The sequence below is a fragment of the Arabidopsis thaliana genome, chromosome 2 (assembly GCF_000001735.4).
Source record: "Arabidopsis thaliana chromosome 2, partial sequence".
NCBI lineage: Eukaryota > Viridiplantae > Streptophyta > Magnoliopsida > Brassicales > Brassicaceae > Arabidopsis > Arabidopsis thaliana.
In genome coordinates this window covers 1,912,570-1,929,192 of record NC_003071.7, presented here as the reverse complement: position 1 = coordinate 1,929,192, position 16,623 = coordinate 1,912,570, and the positions used below count along the sequence as shown (strand labels likewise).

At 36.1% G+C, this 16,623-nt stretch overlaps 4 protein-coding genes, 1 long non-coding RNA gene and 2 pseudogenes across 8 annotated transcripts; 5 read left to right on the top strand and 2 right to left on the bottom strand.

Annotated features, from left to right (window-relative positions):
* Nucleotides 1-570: 570 nt before the first annotated feature.
* AT2G05294 (uncharacterized protein) lies at nt 571-663 on the top strand (the record flags this gene model as incomplete). The annotated part of the gene is made up of 1 exon (NM_001124800.1): nt 571-663. The coding sequence occupies one exon, from the start codon at nt 571-573 to the stop codon at nt 661-663; it is 93 nt and encodes a 30-aa protein (NP_001118272.1).
* A 1,050-nt stretch (nt 664-1,713) lies between these two features.
* AT2G04885 lies at nt 1,714-2,178 on the bottom strand. Its single transcript, NR_140047.1, has one exon. It is a non-coding gene; the product is annotated as an other RNA (long non-coding RNA).
* Nucleotides 2,179-2,511: 333 nt separating this feature from the next.
* Nucleotides 2,512-4,343, top strand: AT2G05290 (annotated as a pseudogene; the record flags this gene model as incomplete). The annotated part of the gene is made up of 1 exon: nt 2,512-4,343.
* Nucleotides 3,914-7,952, top strand: AT2G05280 (annotated as a pseudogene; the record flags this gene model as incomplete). Its single annotated transcript has 1 exon — nt 3,914-7,952.
* Nucleotides 7,953-8,076: 124 nt separating this feature from the next.
* Nucleotides 8,077-8,491, top strand: AT2G05270 (uncharacterized protein). Its single transcript, NM_126552.1, has one exon. It carries the CDS (start codon nt 8,204-8,206, stop codon nt 8,306-8,308), a length of 105 nt encoding a protein of 34 aa, NP_178597.1. The 5' UTR covers nt 8,077-8,203; the 3' UTR covers nt 8,309-8,491.
* A 659-nt stretch (nt 8,492-9,150) lies between these two features.
* On the bottom strand, nt 9,151-10,920 carry AT2G05260 (alpha/beta-Hydrolases superfamily protein). 2 transcript variants are annotated; one of them, NM_001084412.1, is made up of 4 exons: nt 10,780-10,904; nt 10,402-10,491; nt 9,528-10,314; nt 9,151-9,436 (listed from the first exon to the last, which is right to left on the bottom strand). In NM_001084412.1, the coding sequence occupies exons 2-4, from the start codon at nt 10,461-10,463 to the stop codon at nt 9,401-9,403; spliced, it is 885 nt and encodes a 294-aa protein (NP_001077881.1). In that variant the 5' UTR covers nt 10,464-10,491; nt 10,780-10,904; the 3' UTR covers nt 9,151-9,400. The 2 variants fall into 2 exon arrangements, with proteins under 2 accessions (NP_001077881.1, NP_565323.1); NM_126551.4 differs by having other exon boundaries at nt 9,151-10,314; nt 10,780-10,920.
* A 1,615-nt stretch (nt 10,921-12,535) lies between these two features.
* On the top strand, nt 12,536-15,902 carry AT2G05250 (DNAJ heat shock N-terminal domain-containing protein). The gene is made up of 2 exons (NM_126550.2): nt 12,536-12,881; nt 13,329-15,902. Exon 2 carries the CDS (start codon nt 13,428-13,430, stop codon nt 15,546-15,548), a length of 2,121 nt encoding a protein of 706 aa, NP_565322.1. The 5' UTR covers nt 12,536-12,881; nt 13,329-13,427; the 3' UTR covers nt 15,549-15,902.
* The last annotated feature ends 721 nt before the right edge of the window (nt 15,903-16,623 follow it).

Genomic DNA, 16,623 nt, shown 5'->3' with positions numbered 1-16,623 from the left:
TTGCCGAATTTTACCTTACTAGCTTCATTTTCGCGACATCTTGAGATGTATGATCATTACCCTAGCTTTTGATAATCTAACTTGGCATTACATTAGAATCCAATTTATTAAATATTATAACGATTCATAAATAAACCAAAAATTGCAATGATTTTTCAAATAAATTAAATATTGTAATGCTTTAACTAAATAGTTGCAACCGTTTATGAAGATTTACGATTAAAAAAAGATGTAACAGTAGAAGACATTTATCCAGATTGCAACTTTCTAAAAAAAAATAACTGCAAAATATATTTCTAGTTTATCAAAAAAAATGCGATTAAAAGAAAACACAATTGTTAAAGACATTAATTAAAATTGTTATTATTATATAGATTATATCATATTAGAAGCCCATGTTTGAATTGTACAAATCCATATTTTGATTATCTTCCTTACCAAAGAGTTTCATGATTGTAACTTGTAAACCCATATTTGACATTTAGATATTTTTATTAGAAGAAAACTGTTTATTTTTTTATATATTTTATTGCAACCATTGTAGATTTCTTGAGCTGATAAACGTAAACCATGATTCCCATGTTGATCAAGACAAGTGCTCCTCCAATTGTGATTGCAATGAGTATGCCTATAGTCACTTGTTATCTCTTGACTTGTGTATGAGGAACCTTTTTCCGGGTTTGTAAATGACCTTTACGTGTTTTGGAAGCCTCGGTATTTCGCCTGTGAGAAAGTTGTTTTGGAGGTTAATCTCAACTAGTTCAGGGAGAGAACTGATCGCCGGTGAAATCACGCCACCTAGGGATAAACTACAAAGGTTAATAGATATATCTGGTGGTTAATGCAATTGTACTCACCTTTTCATTTGCAATATGCAAAGTAAGACTACAAGCGTTGCAGCTCCATCATCATCTTCTGAAGCACTAACAACCTCCAAGAAAGAGGAAATGATGAAGAGAATAAACTTCATTGTACATGTCCAAAACAAAGTTCAACCGTGTCAATTATGATCATTTTGTACTATATAAAAGAGATGGAAATAATAAATCTCCTAATTTTATTATATCATTTCGTTTAGTTAAACTCTTATGTACTTCGTATTTTCATTATCATGTTCGTTGTACATCTTATATGCTTTAACACAAGAGTAAAAAGTTTTTAAAATGAGTCGAAATTATCCAAACATGATTATATTTTAGGTGTGATAAAATAATGTAATAACTAATTTCATAAGTTGAATAATATTCTCCACTGTAATATTGGGATTAAAGTTAGATATTAAAAAAAAAATTGCTAACGGATTTAACATATTTTTTTTTCAGTTTGTGTTTCACAAACTTTGAATTCTTAAATTCAAATTTGTGGATATTGACATTACACATGTAAACATTAACAAACACACCTATATTTTTTATATTTTATCATATTATCTTATGTTTTGCTCATATTTTTCTTAATTTTTGCTTAATAAAACAATGCATTTTCTTTTCTCTCATGTCACTCAGTGACGGAGCTAGAGCATTAGGAGGGGGGTCACTTGACCCCATAATATTTCCAAATTTTTTTTATAACAATATTATGCTAAAAGTTAAAATATTAGTAGACACTTTTTAAATATGGTTAGTAATAATTAATCTTAATTTGTACATTGTGAGTTGTGATTTTTTTTTTTGTCGGCCAAATTCCATTAATATGGAAGCCCAATGGGCAGTAGTACAAAGCCCAATAACTAATAGTACAATGATGAGAATACAGAAGCCCAACCCCAACATTTACAACCTTAATTGAAATAACAACTCTTTAGTCGATTTCTTTTAGAAAAGACTAAGGAAAGAAGGTGCCACGTGTAACATACGTGTTAGCACGCAAGAAGGAGAAGATGAAACGGACGGTGCCGACCAAACTGCACGAGTTGACACAGCTCCGCCGCCGGCTTCGGGAAACCACCACCACTCCCTTTCTACAGATTACGTCCATGCAAAGCAAATTGAAACCCACTGGATCCGTCTGAAAAAGGCCACAAGAAGACATCATCAAGTCTTCAACTTCTTAACCCAATCTACTCGTTGGAAGCTCCGCCTAAGACCTAAAAAGGTCCTCTTCAAGTTAAGCGGCGAAGATATTACTCCGACAAAGGAGAAGAGTCAAGTTGACGGGGAAACATGGAGATCAATAGATCGCAAGAGGAGATCAATTTGAATCCCTGTAGAAAGAGGATAAACAAAAAACAGAATCCAATCTTAGCCGAAGCAAAGATGGAGATTATTATATCCGATTAAACCGGAGAAAGATCCGGTAAAACAGAAAAACAAAATCCGACCCGTTGGGACCGGAATATATTACAAAACAAAAAGCCGGTATTATACCGGAATGGATTCCGGGTAACCGAAATTCGCCCTCTCTCTCTGAAAAATAAGAGTGAGTTAAGAGAATTGTGAGTTGCCCAAGTGTTTTTTATTTTATCTATAATTGTGAAATTTTCTATTCCTTAAACATTGTCCAAATAAGAAAAAAAACTAGAGAAAGTGATATCTTCTGTTCTCTTTCATAGCTGATGCATCACGTGTTCTTGCTTTGCCGTCAATATCACCGCTGTCCCAATTGCTTTAGGTTCTCTCTCAGGCAGTTCCTTCTGAGAAGAGCTTTCACCGGAGATATCACCGTTTTCTGTCCGGAACAGAGTTTCGTATTTTGTTTTTTTTCTGTCTGGTTTTCATCAAGACTTTCCTCAGGTTTATTAAATACTTAAATTGACATCTTAATGGAGTTTCAATTGGATAAGTGTCTGCAAAAGATGTCGATTGAGGAAGAAGAAGATGCGCCTTTGATTAATTCTGATCAACCGAATTTCTTCTCCACGGAGAGGAATTTAAATAGTATCATGGGAAGATTTCTGAACCCAGATAAGCAAAGAATGTCAAAATGGATCCTAGATATGCCTCGTATATGGCGTCTTTATGATAGAGTAAGAGGCATAGCTTTGTCTAGGGATCGATTTCAGTTCATCTTCAAATATGAAGAAGATCTTCAAGAAGTGTTAAAGACTGGAGTTTGGACACAAGATGATTGGGGTGTTGTTATGGAAAGGTGGGTTGAAGATCTTCCTCCCAATTATCTTATGTTCCTTTTGATTTGGCTTCGCCTACGTAATATTCCGGTTAATCACTATACTCAAGCTACTATTAAGAGCATCGCTAAGTGTGTGGGGCAGGTAATCGAATTTCCCTTTGATGAGAATGAAGCTCAGAGTAAAGACTATGTTCGTATCAGGATTCTCTTTGATGTTTCGAAGGGTTTGCGCAATTCAAAAGAGATTCAACTACCGAATGGATCTATGGTAAAGATTGGGATTGACTATGAAAGGATTAGAAAAAGATGTTTTCAATGCCAAAGGTTAACCCATGAGAAACCTAGATGTCCTTACCTTCCTTCTGTAGCTTCAATTTCGGTCGAGAATCATTTTTCAGAGTTGATTTTTGCTTCAGACAAGGATAACAATTCAGTCCCGTTGGTTGAAAAGAATCAGACACCAGTATGTCCTCCACCTAAACTTATGGCTGATGCAATGAAAGCTTTTGTTAGTCAGCCTTTGGTTCAAAACTCAGAATCCTTATGTATGGATGGTGTTCCAGATAACCCTTTTGTTGGTTTACCATCTGATTTCTGCTCTGGTAGTTTAGAGGCCAGTTCTTCAATTAGTTTTACCAACGATACCAGTACTTGTAAAAGGCCTAGATCTTGGATAAGGAATACTAAAGATAGAAAAGGCAAAAATCGGAAAATTATGTCTGAATCTTTAGAGAACAAGTCTGATCTGAATAGAAATTCTCTAGAAAAAAGAAAAGGTATAGCTACTTCCTCTAAAACAGACAAAACTACGGTAGTTCCTAGTGAACTACCGCAGTCTCAGTAAGGCGTCATAAGCTGGAATTGCCAAGGACTGAGAAATCCTTGGACAATTCGTTTTTTAGGGAACTGCGCAAGGAATATTTCCTTGAGATGTTGTTCCTCATGGAAACAAAAAATTCTGAAGCTTTTGTTAAAAAAATTCAAGGTTGGTTAGGATATAAAAATCTTAAAACAGTGGAACATGTTGGTACTAGTGGTGGATTAGCAATTTTTTGGAAAGATAACCTTCTCGTTGATTTTCTTTTTGTGGATAAAAACATTATAGATATGAAAGTTTGTGATGGTGTAAAGAGTTGGCTTGTCTCTTGTGTATATGGGGATCTTGTTACTAGTCTTCGACCCTTAGTGTGGGACAAAATCTATAGTTTTGGGAGGTCAAGATCTGAAGCTTGGTTCATGATTGGAGACTTTTACGCGATATTGTCAAATGATGAAAAACTTGGAGGTCCAGTTAGAGAGCTTAGTTCTTTCATCCCTTTTCAGTCCTTTTTGGAGAATTGTGATGTGACTTAAATGGCAAGTTCTGGTAATGGATTTACTTGGGGAGGTGTGAGAAACAAGCAATGGATTCAGTGCAAACTTGATCGTTGTTTTGGTAATCCTGCTTGGTTTGATTTGTTTTCTAGTGCTCATCAATGGTTTCCTGAGAAAATTGGATCGGATCATAAGCCAGTCTTAGGCAAGTTTACTACTGACAAGGAGTTATTTAGTAAACAATTTTGGTTTGATAAAAGATGGGCTGAAGATCCCTCTTTCTTTCAAGTTATACAAGATGCGTGGCAGGGAAAATTCAAATCTGTTGTAGAGAGGGCTGCTGATTGTAAACAAGCCATCGGAGTTTGGAAGAATAAAATCTGGTCTAATTCAGAGATTCGAATCAAGAGGCTTCGAAAGGAACTGGCTGCTCAGGATGCATCTTTGACTCCTTGTTTTCAAAGGATTAGTGTGATAAAGCGAGAGTTAGCAATTGCATTTAGAGAAGAAGAGGTTTTTTGGAGACAAAAGAGTCAAGAAAAATGGCTTAATGATGGCGACAGAAATACAAAAAATTTCCAAGCCTCTGTTAAAAAGCTGATGGAGTGAAAAATTCACTACAATTTCTGGTGGATGACAATGGTATAGATCAGTTTTCAGATTGCAAAAAAGGAGAGATTGCTGTAAAATATTTCTCTGATCTATTTAAATCTGTCCACACAAACCAGGTTAGTGTTTTTCTTCATAACTTCCAACCTAGAGTAACAGAGACTATGAATCAAGATCTCGCTAAACCGATTTCCCCTACTGAGATTCGGCAAGCTGCCTTTTCCATTAGTAGTTAGAGTGGACCTGGTCCACATGGTTTGACTGGCTTTTTCTTTAAAACTTATTGGGAAGGTGGTTAAAGATCAAGTTATCTCTGAGGTTCTTCGGTTTTTTGATACTGGTTGTTTACCGGAAGACTGGAATCATACTCACTTATGCTTAATCCCAAAAGTTAAAGACCCAAAGCAAATCACAGATCTTAGGCCAATAAGTCTTTGTTCGGTGATTTATAAAATAGTCTCCAAAATCTTGGTTAACAGACTGAAAAAGCACTTACCTACAATAATTTCTCCCACTCAAGATGCTTTTGTCTCAGAAAGACTGATTTCTGATAATATTTTGATTGCTCATGAAGTGGTTCATAGTCTTCACTCTCATCCACAGATCTCTCAATCTTCCATGATGATTAAAACTGATATGTCTAAAGCATATGATAGAGTAGAATGGAAGTTTCTAAAAGAGATGCGTCAAGCTTTAGGTTTTCAGGATTTGTGGATTTCTTGGATAATGGGATGTGTTACATCTGTCAGCTACTTTGTAGCCGTCAATGGACAACCCTATGGTTTGATTAAACCTAAGAGAGGCATACGCCAAGGGGATCCTCTTTCCCGTTTTCTTTTTGTGTTATGTACTGAAGCTTTGATTCATCTCTTCAAGCAAGCTGAAAGGGACGGTAAAGTGTCTGGAATACAATTTCATCAATCAGGACCTGCTATTAATCATTTGTTATTTGCAAATGATAGCCTTTTCATTTGTAAAGCTACTAAAGACCAATGCTCTGCGATGATGACGTGTTTACATCAATATGAAAGTCTGTCTGGGCAAATGATTAATAAACAGAAATCTGCTATCACTTTTGGCTCTAAATCAGATAAGGATGTATGGGAATGGATAAAGTTGAACACATGAATTGAATTGGCAGGAGGTACAGGGAAGTATTTGGGTCTTCCAGAGTGTTTGAGTGGTTCCAAGCAACTTCTTTTAGGTTTTATTAAGGAACGATTACAAGCAAAGTTGACAGGTTGGTATGCAAAAGTCTTGTCTCAAGGAGGCAAAGATATCCTGTTAAAATCTGTTGCTATGGCTTTACCTATATACGCTATGTCATGTTTTAAGCTTCCTAAGAGTACCATTAAGAAATTGATTTCTGGTGGAATAATGCTCAACATCAGAGTAAGATTCATTGGCTGAGTTATGAGAAGTTGACTCTTCCTAAGGCACTTGGAGGTTTTGGTTTCAAAGACTTGGAAATTTTCAATCAATCTCTTTTGGCAAAGCAAGCATGGAGACTGCATCATGATCCATAATGTCTTTTTTCCAGGTTTTTTAAAAGCCGCTACTTTGTCAATTCACCATTTCTGTCAGCCTCAATGGGTTCACGTCCTTCTTACGCTTGGTTTGGAAAGATTTTGTTGACTAAAGGTCTTAAACGAATCATTGGTAATGGGGAAGATACTCTGTTATGGATCGACAACTAGTTGTATGATGGTAAAGCTAGAAGACCCGTAAGTTATCACCCCCTTACAAATATTAATCTTAAAGTTGCTGATCTTTTCAATCAACAATCTGGTGTGTGGGATGATACTTTGCTAAGGTCCTTGTTTCACCATTCTGAAATAAATCGCATCAAAGCAATAAAACCCAGGATTGGATATTCAGATTCTTTTTGTTGGGGGGAAACTAGAAATGGCATCTAATCTGCTAAGTCGGGTTATGACTTAATGTTTAGATTTGTCCATAAAGACAGATTACGAATAGAAGAATCATGTCCCTCTAGAAATCCAGTTCTTCATGTTTGTTGGAAGGTAGAAACTGCTCCTAAAATTAGAGTTTTTCTTTGGAAAGCTCTCAAAGGTGCTCTTGCGGTTCATGATAGATTGCGATCAAGAGGACTCAAAGTGACGGATGGTTGTTTGTTTTGTGATGAAGAGATTGAAACCATCAATCACATTCTCTTTCTTTGTCCTTTTGCAAGACAAGTTTGGGCATTATCCAACATCCCTTCTCCAATTTTGGGTTATGGTAACTCAGAATTTCAGAATTTGCATTATCTTCTCAGTTTGAAATCTTGTGAGGCTACTTGTTTTGAATCTAATTCAGCTTTTCCGTGGACCTTATGGCATATATGGAAGAACAGAAATTCATTGCTTTTCAATGGATTTCATTTGCCTTCTCATCTATTAATCCAGAAAGCTTGGGATGATACTAAGGATTGGTATTTAGCACATTCACTGGACTTAAAACAAGAAAAATCGTCTTCCCTTGTCGAATCAATATGGCAGCCACCTTGGAAAAATGAGTTGAAATGCAACATTGGCTTTTCTTGGTGTAAAAAGTTATCTCTTTCTGGTGCTTCATGGGTGGTAAGGGACTCTTATGGCAATGTCCTTTTTCATAGTTGAAGATCTTATTCTCTGGTTCTCTCTATGTTGCTGGGAATGGGCTTTAAAAAGTATGAATAGTTTACATATGGAGAAAGTGACTTTTGCTGCATCCACTATGAACATCATTAAAGCTATTCACAAGCCTACTGAATGGCCATTGATTTTAAGTCACATTGCTCCTCTCCTTGTCTTAGGCAGTGGAAAACAGGATTGGTTTGTTCTGTTTGAGCCTACACAAAATGCAATACTGGAGCTTTTTTTATTGCAAAAAGTGTGACATTAGATCTCAGGTTGAGTTCTTATGTTGCTCGCCACGCTCCTAGATGGTTAGCAGGTTTTTTTGAACACGAAAAGAGTTTGCTTTTAAATCCTTCAATCTAATCCTTTCCTTCTAGAGATAGGTCTGGTCTTCTCTGAGAAGTGTCAAGGATAGGTTCAGTCTTTTCTTTTTAGGTAATAAATCTCCACTGTTCAGATAAGTTAGTGGACACATTTTGAGTTACTTTTGTCAAGATGATGTTAACAGGAAGATCGGCATAAACAAGCTTGGTGATCTTCAGGTGACTACCTTTTGGGGTTATGCTGCTACTATTTCTCGAAAGGAGGATATGATGATATATACAGGTCGTTCACAACAAATGCAAAAGTTGGATGCTCTAAGATCATGTCCAATTCTCTTGATTGGAACTATGCTCTTATTGAGGACGTTATGAAGACTGTTTCAAAGTTATCATTTTATTTCTTTTGGCTTTGGTAGTTGAATGTGTTGTAACTTCTGTTTGGTTTGCAATTAACGTAAGAAAGGCTGTTTGTATAAGGTTTTTGCCTTTTCACCATGGTTTCTCCAGTGGTGGAACTTGCTGTTCAGTTTTGTAATATATATAAAAAGTCCTTTGAAAAAAAAAACATTGTCCAAATGTCTCTATAGTATAATACAAAAGTATCCAAAAACTAAAGCACAAAAGACAAAATATCTAAAAATATAGAGAAAACGTTGAGGACTTATTTGATCATCTATAATTCTATATGTTCATGACACAACGAGAAGAAGCTTCAGCTTGCCCTTGACTTGGACCACTCGCTTCTCCAACCGATAAGGGTTTCACATAAGTCTCTCCGAAACAGAGAAGTACTGTATTTATAATTGAAGAAGCGGGTTCAACTACAAGGGAAGATCTAAGGATGAAGGAGACCGGACACTTGAGAGAGCTACAGACTTTTGTTCGGAATGTATGTTTTCACAATGGCCAAGAAGAGTTAATAGACTCTTGTTCGGATATAATTGATGAAATTGTATGGTTCGGTTAAGTGTAAACCGGTATGAACCGAAACTCTCTAGTATTTAAAGAGAGTCTCACTGTAACAAACTTCTTAAGATGAATAATAGAAACTTCTTCTTCTTCGATGGTTTCTTCGATTCTCTCTAGTTCTATTATGGTATCAGAGCGCTGTAACTTGAAGTTCTAAGCCGATTCAACCTAACTCTCTTCAAATTTTCGAGTTTTTCTAAAGTCTTCCTCAGAGGAGAAGAGAGACGAGGATGAAGTGGCTGAGTGGTCGAAATGGTACAAGATTTAGTAATACAATCATCATACAAACAAACTATTACATAGTTAAAAGAATCATTTTCTAAATTGTCTTCATCACAAAAAAATGTAGGAACAAACCAAATCTTAGTAATGAGAAAAAGGAAAAGAATGAGAGCTATTTGTACATGTAAATGTGGGAAACCAAATCTTGGTCATCTCTCCACCATTGGTGTATCCCATGAGCGTCCTTGTAATCTTCGGATATGGTTTTGTTTACTATAAGATTAGCAGATGGGATGACATGAACCGGCTCTTCTACTTCAACTGCATTGCTCACTCCCATCGCATCCATCAACAAACCTCCCAAGGAATGCTGCATCGCCATCCGCTCCACAATTCCGGCTCCATACCCAATCTGTTCCATATTTCCCCGGTGCTCGAAAAACCCGATATACTCCGAACATAGATGGTCCCCTGGATTTACATGTATGTTAGGGAGCCACGAAGATAATGCCTCTAGTGGATCTTCAGTCAAGTTTTGTAGTTGCAGTTGCTGTTGTTGCGGCTGCTGTGTTTGTTTAAGAGTTCTAGAGAGAGCGAGTCCTGCGGTGATTAGACTCCCCGCGAATCTAATCCCGTGCCTAACCCGTTCGTTTGCTATCCTCTCAATCGGGGGAGACACATAAGGAGGGTTAAACAACAATGACTTAATATAAACTCCACTCTTCCCCATTGTTTTACCAGCAAGAAGCGCCATCGCTGCACCTAAAGAATGCCCCGTAAGCCAAAAGCTCGAAGCTCCCACAGAATCAGCCATACTTCTCACAGCTTGCATCGCTATCTCAAAACGCGACGTTCGGTGAAGCCCATTCCGTATAATATGGATATCCAACTCGATATCACGGGTTATCGAATCCGCTTTAGTCAAAGTCCCTCTAAAGGCTATAACATACCGTGGAACTCCAGAGTCCACAACATCTGGCTGTAACGATTTGTATTCAAAAATGCCACCAAAGATGGAGAAATCAGCATCGTCTTTAAGGTGACGGATCAATTTAAAGTTGAATGATTCCCACCATGGAGATGCAAGAGCTTCAGTGCCTTCACGTTTAAGCTGACGGTCTTGCTCTACTATATAGATTCCTTGTACCAAACAAGCTGCTACACAACGTTGGTGATCTTCATTTCCCCTGTAAAAAAACACAAAGACATATCTCAAGAATCCATTTCATAAGTCTAACTACATGTTTGATCTTGAGTTAACAATCCAAACATACCAATCAACAGTTGTGAGGTGTGTAGGTCCACACAAGTTAAACTCTTCTCTATCAGAGGCCATTGATTCTTCAATAAGCTCCTTTCTCTAACTGTAATGTCACAGAAACTTTCAATTTTCGAATCTGAATTGAAACAATGAAATCTAGCAGATAATTTTAAGAAAAGTCAACGTATTGGATCATCTAAATAAAAACTTATAGAGAGATCTTATTTGTTTATGAAATCGAAGTATCACGAAGACATTGCTGCAAAAACCCTAGCTAACTAAACTCGATTGAAGAACAAATTCAGAGAAAAATGCATTGGAAAATTCGAGATTAGAGAATGAAGGAAGGAATTGAGTAAAAAAGGTAGAAATATTGTAAGAGAATTAATACCTAAGACCGGAGTTGAAGAAACATGAATGATCTTTGTCTACAATGTCTCTGCAAATTTTGTCCGTGATCGATCTTCCTTGTAATGAAAAAGTCTTCCTTGTAATGAAAAAGAAGCACAAGGATCTGTTGGATGGTTATACAGAAACGACGGCGTTTTAGACTAATTAAATTTGACACGTTTCGTAAAAGCGTTTCTTTGTTTTTTTTTTGTCGGCAAGCGCTTAACATTTTTATGTGGTGTTTGGGTTGTTTGGAAAAATAAAAAGATTTTGTTCAAAAAAGATAAATGTAATAAAGAATTCTAAAAATAATCTCAAACTTTTTTAACGAAAAAGCTTTCAAACTATTTTATCAGATGAATAAAGTTTTCAATTTTACATTGAACTTACTATTTATCTCCGTTGTTAGTCAATAATTTTAACTCGTTATTATTGATTAAAAACGAAAGTAAAATAACTTAATCAACATAAAAATTGGAGATTTATTTATCTAATGGAATGGTTAAAGTTATTTTAGTCAAAATAGGTAAATTACATATATTTTTATGACATTTTCTTATTAAAATTATATGAGAGAGATGTTAAATGTAAATGGTTGATGTACTTGCATAATGAAATAAATGTTATAGAAGCAAGTTTAGCGACTACTCTAGCAACTTTTGATTTACTCTATGGACTTATGTTTTTCAAAATTTTGAAACTATTGTGTTTATGGTGTTTATGGTGTCTCGACCATTGCATTCAAATCAAGTGCGAATTGTAAAACACATTGTTTCTCTGTTTCCAGATATGAAAGACCGTGATCTGAGCAATGAAATAAAATGTTATAGAAGCAAGTTTAACAACTACTCTAGCAACCTTTGATTTACTTCATTGACTAATGTTTTTCAAAATTATTGTGTTTCATTATGGATGTTTTAGGTTGATATCCGGTCTTTCTAGTGTCTCGACCATTGCATTCACGTCATAAGTAATAGATTATAGTTCGAAATGCTACTTTGAGTAGCAAAAAATCTAAAGCACTGAAATTATTAGGAAGGATATGGTGAAGAGTGTCGGTATATAAAATTTTAATCCAAGAAATATGTACAAAGCTCATCTCAAGATCGTTAAAGAGTTAAGACAAGCGAAAACACTTTTGGCTAAACCAAACGATACTATACAATTTTACTCGAGCCATCTTTTTCTGATCTGTTCCCAACTATTACTTGTTACGATCTATGCAATTGTTACATACTTTCCAACATCCAATTAGTGACATAATAAAGTTATCAGTTTAAACTATTTGGAACTGTGAATAAAATGAGAAATGTACAATTATTAGAAAATAGAAAAAACAAGTATTAATAAAAAAAATTAATAGGTGTGAAAATTCTTAAATGAATCTTCATGAGTCATACCTTCATAGGTTAGCTAGATGCTGTTTATAAATATTATTATATTGTTAACAATTATTAAAGTTGAATTTTTCTATACCTTTATGAAACTATTATTTTAATTTTTAACCCATAGTCTTATTATTCATATCTTTAAACTGAAATTTAAGATAATTCCACATTCAAAATAAATAACTGGTTGAGGTTGTTTCAAAAGTTTAATTTTCAAAAGATGACAAAAAAAAGATAAATGCAACTTGCATCATATATTAAAAATTATAAATTATCACATTAAAACAATTTTAAAAGTTTTATTAAAAAAAAAATATGCGCACTCCTCATTACGGTGCACGATAGCATAGATCAGAGTCGAGATAGCCACTATTAACAAATTAGCACCGTTTACTTTCACTCCAAAATTATTTTACTTAACAAAAAAAAAAACAAATTTTTATTTTATCTTCCATTTTTTTTTTCCCCGAAATTCTCGACGGTGTTTTCCGGCGATTCATTTTCGATGCCTGAATCGCCGATTACCTGAATTCACTGAAACCCTAAAACCCTAAAGTTACTGTAGTTATTAAAGCTGTGTTCTTGATTCCAAATCTTTGCCTAAAGATTCGTGCTTTTTGTTTACTTCCGATTTGATCTACTCAATCTCTGGAGGAAGAAGAAGTTTCAGAGATCTATTTTTGAAGCTGTGTTTGTAATTTTCCCCAATTTATCAGTAAGATCGCTAACTTCGATTCTCAGTTTATTTCATTTATTGAAATTTTAGGTTTTTGGTTTTTGTCATTGTTGTTTATTGAAGAAATTAGTAAACTTTGAGTTGGGATTTAAAGTTTAATCCTTTTGAGTTGGGTTTTGTCTTATGAAGTTGATAGCTTGAATCTGACTTTTTGGTGAAATTTGTTCAAAATGGAGATAAAATTAAGCTACTTTTTGACTATCTAAATCTAGTTTTGTATAATTCTCTATGTCTTTGTGATATAAAGTTAGCGATTTTGTCAAAAAAAAATCTGAACTTGGAGATTCTAGATCTCGAATCTTAGGATGGTTGTTGTAAGTTAGTAAGTATGGGTTTGTTTGAGTATGTGTGGTTGGTTAGGTATTGGTTTGCATTTGTAGTGACTCAAAAAGAATTAATGTTGTTCTTGTGAATGTTTGTTTGCAGATAATGATGATCTTTTGGTGCTTGAATATGGAATGCTTGCGGGAACGGTGTTAGTTTCCTTTTGTAGAGCTGTCATATATTGTGTTGGTTTCTTTCTACATGGAAGCTTACAGAGAGGAAGCTCTCAGAGTGAAACAGATCGCTGAGAGGAGATTTGCGGAGAAAGATTTCACAAGCGCTAGGAGTTATGCGTTGAAAGCGAAGTCTTTGTTTCCTGATTTGGAAGGTTTATCTCAGATGGTTGCGACGTTTGAAGTTTATTTAGCTTCTCAGACTCGAAGCGGTGGTCAGATTGATTATTACGCGGTACTTGGACTGAAACCGTCTGCGGGGAAAAGAGAAGTGAAGAAACAGTATAAGAAGATGGCTGTATTGCTTCATCCTGATAAGAACAAATGCATTGGAGCTGATGGTGCATTTCATCTCATATCTGAAGCTTGGAGTTTCTTGTCTAATGAGTTTAATAAAAGCACTTTTTATTACAAAAGAAAGAAGCATATTGACTCCACTGAGGTTCAGAAGCATAGCACAGAGTACATGCCTGGGACTGGGACTGGGACGGGGACTGCAGTATTTGATCGGTTTCCACCATCTTCAGAAAGGCTTGATACTTTCTGGACTGTATGCACCTCTTGCAAAGTTCAGTATGAGTATCTGAGGAAGTATGTGAATAAGAGGCTTTCATGTAAGAACTGTCGTGGAGCATTTATTGCTGTAGAAACTGGTCCAGCTCCTGTTAGTGCACCATTTCATTACACGCCTCCATCCCATGCGCCTCCCTCTCATGCGCCTCCATCTCATGCGCCTCCGAGTAATGGCTATGGTGCACATGGTTATGATGCTATGTCACGCATGCCCACCAATTCCACGTATTTCTTAGGCCACTATCCTGGGCAAGGACATGGATATGATTATAGTACGAATGGTTCATATGAATGGAGCTCGTACTCTGGAACAACAACCTCCCCAGGGAATCTGGATTTGAAGCGTGTGTCCTCAGTGTCTAATGGGTATCCTTATAAGCACAGCAACTCAGTAGTCAGCGGGGGAATAAATAAAGTCAAAGATGGTTCTAATGGGACATGCTCGAAGAAAAGCACACCAGGTGGTCTGATATATCCTAATCAGATCAGCATGTCTGCTCACGCGAGTGCAAATAAGGTCGGCAGACCTGGGAAGAAAAGCAAAGTTTTTATGGAAGCTGCTGCTAATGGATTTGTTGAGAACCCTCTGAGATCTGTTTCAGTATCAAAGACAGCGAATACAGATGCCAAAATGGATCAGGATTACAAACTTCATATCCAAAGTTCAACTAGACGTTGGTCTGCTGCATCAGTATTGGATACACGGAAGCCCTTAATTCAAAAGGCCAGAACAGATATCAAGCAAAGATTGGAGATGATGAGATTGGCTTTAGAGGCAGCAGCGGCTGCAGAGGATGCAACACCCCTTGATGAAAAAACTGTTCTCTCCTGTAAGTTGGGAGATGTTACAGGGCGCAAAACTAACGGGCCAATAACAGTTCCAGACTCTGATTTCCATGACTTTGATAAAAACAGATCGGAGGAATCCTTTGAGCCAAGGCAAATATGGGCAATTTATGATGAAGATGATGGTATGCCACGCCTATATTGTGTGGTGAGGGAAGTACTCTCAGTTCAACCCTTTAAGATTGACATTGCCTACTTAAGCTCTAAAACCGACATCGAGTTTGGGTCAATGAAATGGGTACAATATGGGTTTACAAAGTCGTGTGGACATTTCAGGATACGAAACTCTGACATAGTAGACCATGTTAACATCTTTTCGCATCTTTTAAAAGGCAAGAAGACAGGGAGAGGTGGTTGTGTTCGAATCTTCCCCACAGCTGGGGAGATTTGGGCCGTCTACAAGAACTGGTCACTGAACTGGGACGGATCAACACCGGACGAAGTGAGGCACCAATATGAAATGGTCGAGATTCTTGATGAGTATACTGAACAGTATGGTGTGTGCGTTACCCCTCTTGTTAAATTAGAGGGCTACAAAACCGTGTATCACAGGAGCACAAGGGAGGACAGTAAGAAGTGGATACCAAGGTGTGAAATGTTGCGGTTTTCACATCAAGTGCCGTCTTGGTTTCTTAAAGATGCAACCAGCGGCTTTCCCGAAAACTGTTGGGACTTAGATCCAGCTGCAATCCCCGAGGAGCTGCTTCACATCGGAGCAGGAACCAATTGATTTCAGTGACCCTGTAAGAGAAAGATGGTTTCACTTTTCAGATTGAGACCAAGTGTAAGAGTTGTTGTATCAGCGAAGATTGTGGAGTTTTATGAAGGACTATTAACACGCAAAAACCATACTGTTTGGTTCAGTGAAGCTGTTGTATTAGGCAAATGTTCAACGAGTAAGCAAAGCATAGTTTGACTTTTGTTTACTCTGTTTCTTCTTTTCTTTTTCTTTTTCGATTATGTATTCGTTTCTTTGTTGACCTTAGTGATGACAGAATTTTTACAAGTAGAGTTATAAATGTAGCAATTATCTTTCCATTTCTTGCTGCCTTTTATTTAGTAATTGAATTTACAAGTTAGTGAAACCATTTTAAAACTTTGAACAAGGTATAGTTGTTCCACAATGAAAATGTGTATATTGCCTACTGCTTCTATTAACTCTTTAGGTCTAGAGGAAGATATTTTTGTGTTCAGTCTTTGGATTTGGTTAATATCATGAAGATGTTCTTTTGGTTACAAGGTCTTCATGAACTAAAACAACACAACTACCATACTTAAGTAAGCCACATCCAACATTCTTAACATGAGTTTCTTTTGGTTAATTGTTTCTCTGAGTTTAATCAATTTATACTTTCATGGTCTTGGTTTGCTTGTTGATTCGGTTGTTTTTTATCTTCTGCTTGATGGTTAGATCTATTTGTATCGTGATTATGTGTTTGTAAGGAAGAGCACTTTGGGGAAACTTTCTTAAATTTTTGACTTTGATAATCTCTGAGTTTTTTTTGGTAAGGCTGATAATCTCTGTTATCCTTTATCTTATAAATCACAAGTCACTTGGCCAATTAAAACCTGCCACATAGATTTTGTTTTTATATTTTAATTTAAAAAAAAAATTAAAAATAGTTAATAACAAAATAGTGGTACGTAAAAGAAAAGAGAAAAAAGCTAAAAAAAAAAGAGAAAAAAAACTGCATTTCTAAAACTCCAAAAATCTTACATCCCTAAATTTGCTCAAACTACCACAAACCACGTTCAATATAAAATATGTCACGATCTGAAACTGTTTGATCTCTTATTTAACTCCC

What these genes read in the sequence shown, in the direction of transcription:
- AT2G05250 (NM_126550.2), top strand. Translation starts at nt 13,428, where the DNA reads ATGGAAGCTTACAGAGAGGAAGCTCTCAGAGTGAAACAGATCGCTGAG.
- AT2G05260 (NM_126551.4), bottom strand. Translation starts at nt 10,463, where the DNA reads ATGGCCTCTGATAGAGAAGAGTTTAACTTGTGTGGACCTACACACCTC. An exon ending in CACCTCACAACTGTTGATTG is followed by an intron (nt 10,315 to 10,401) that starts GTATGTTTGGAT and finishes GTTTTTTTACAG; the next exon opens with GGGAAATGAAGATCACCAAC.
- AT2G05270 (NM_126552.1), top strand. Translation starts at nt 8,204, where the DNA reads ATGATGATATATACAGGTCGTTCACAACAAATGCAAAAGTTGGATGCT.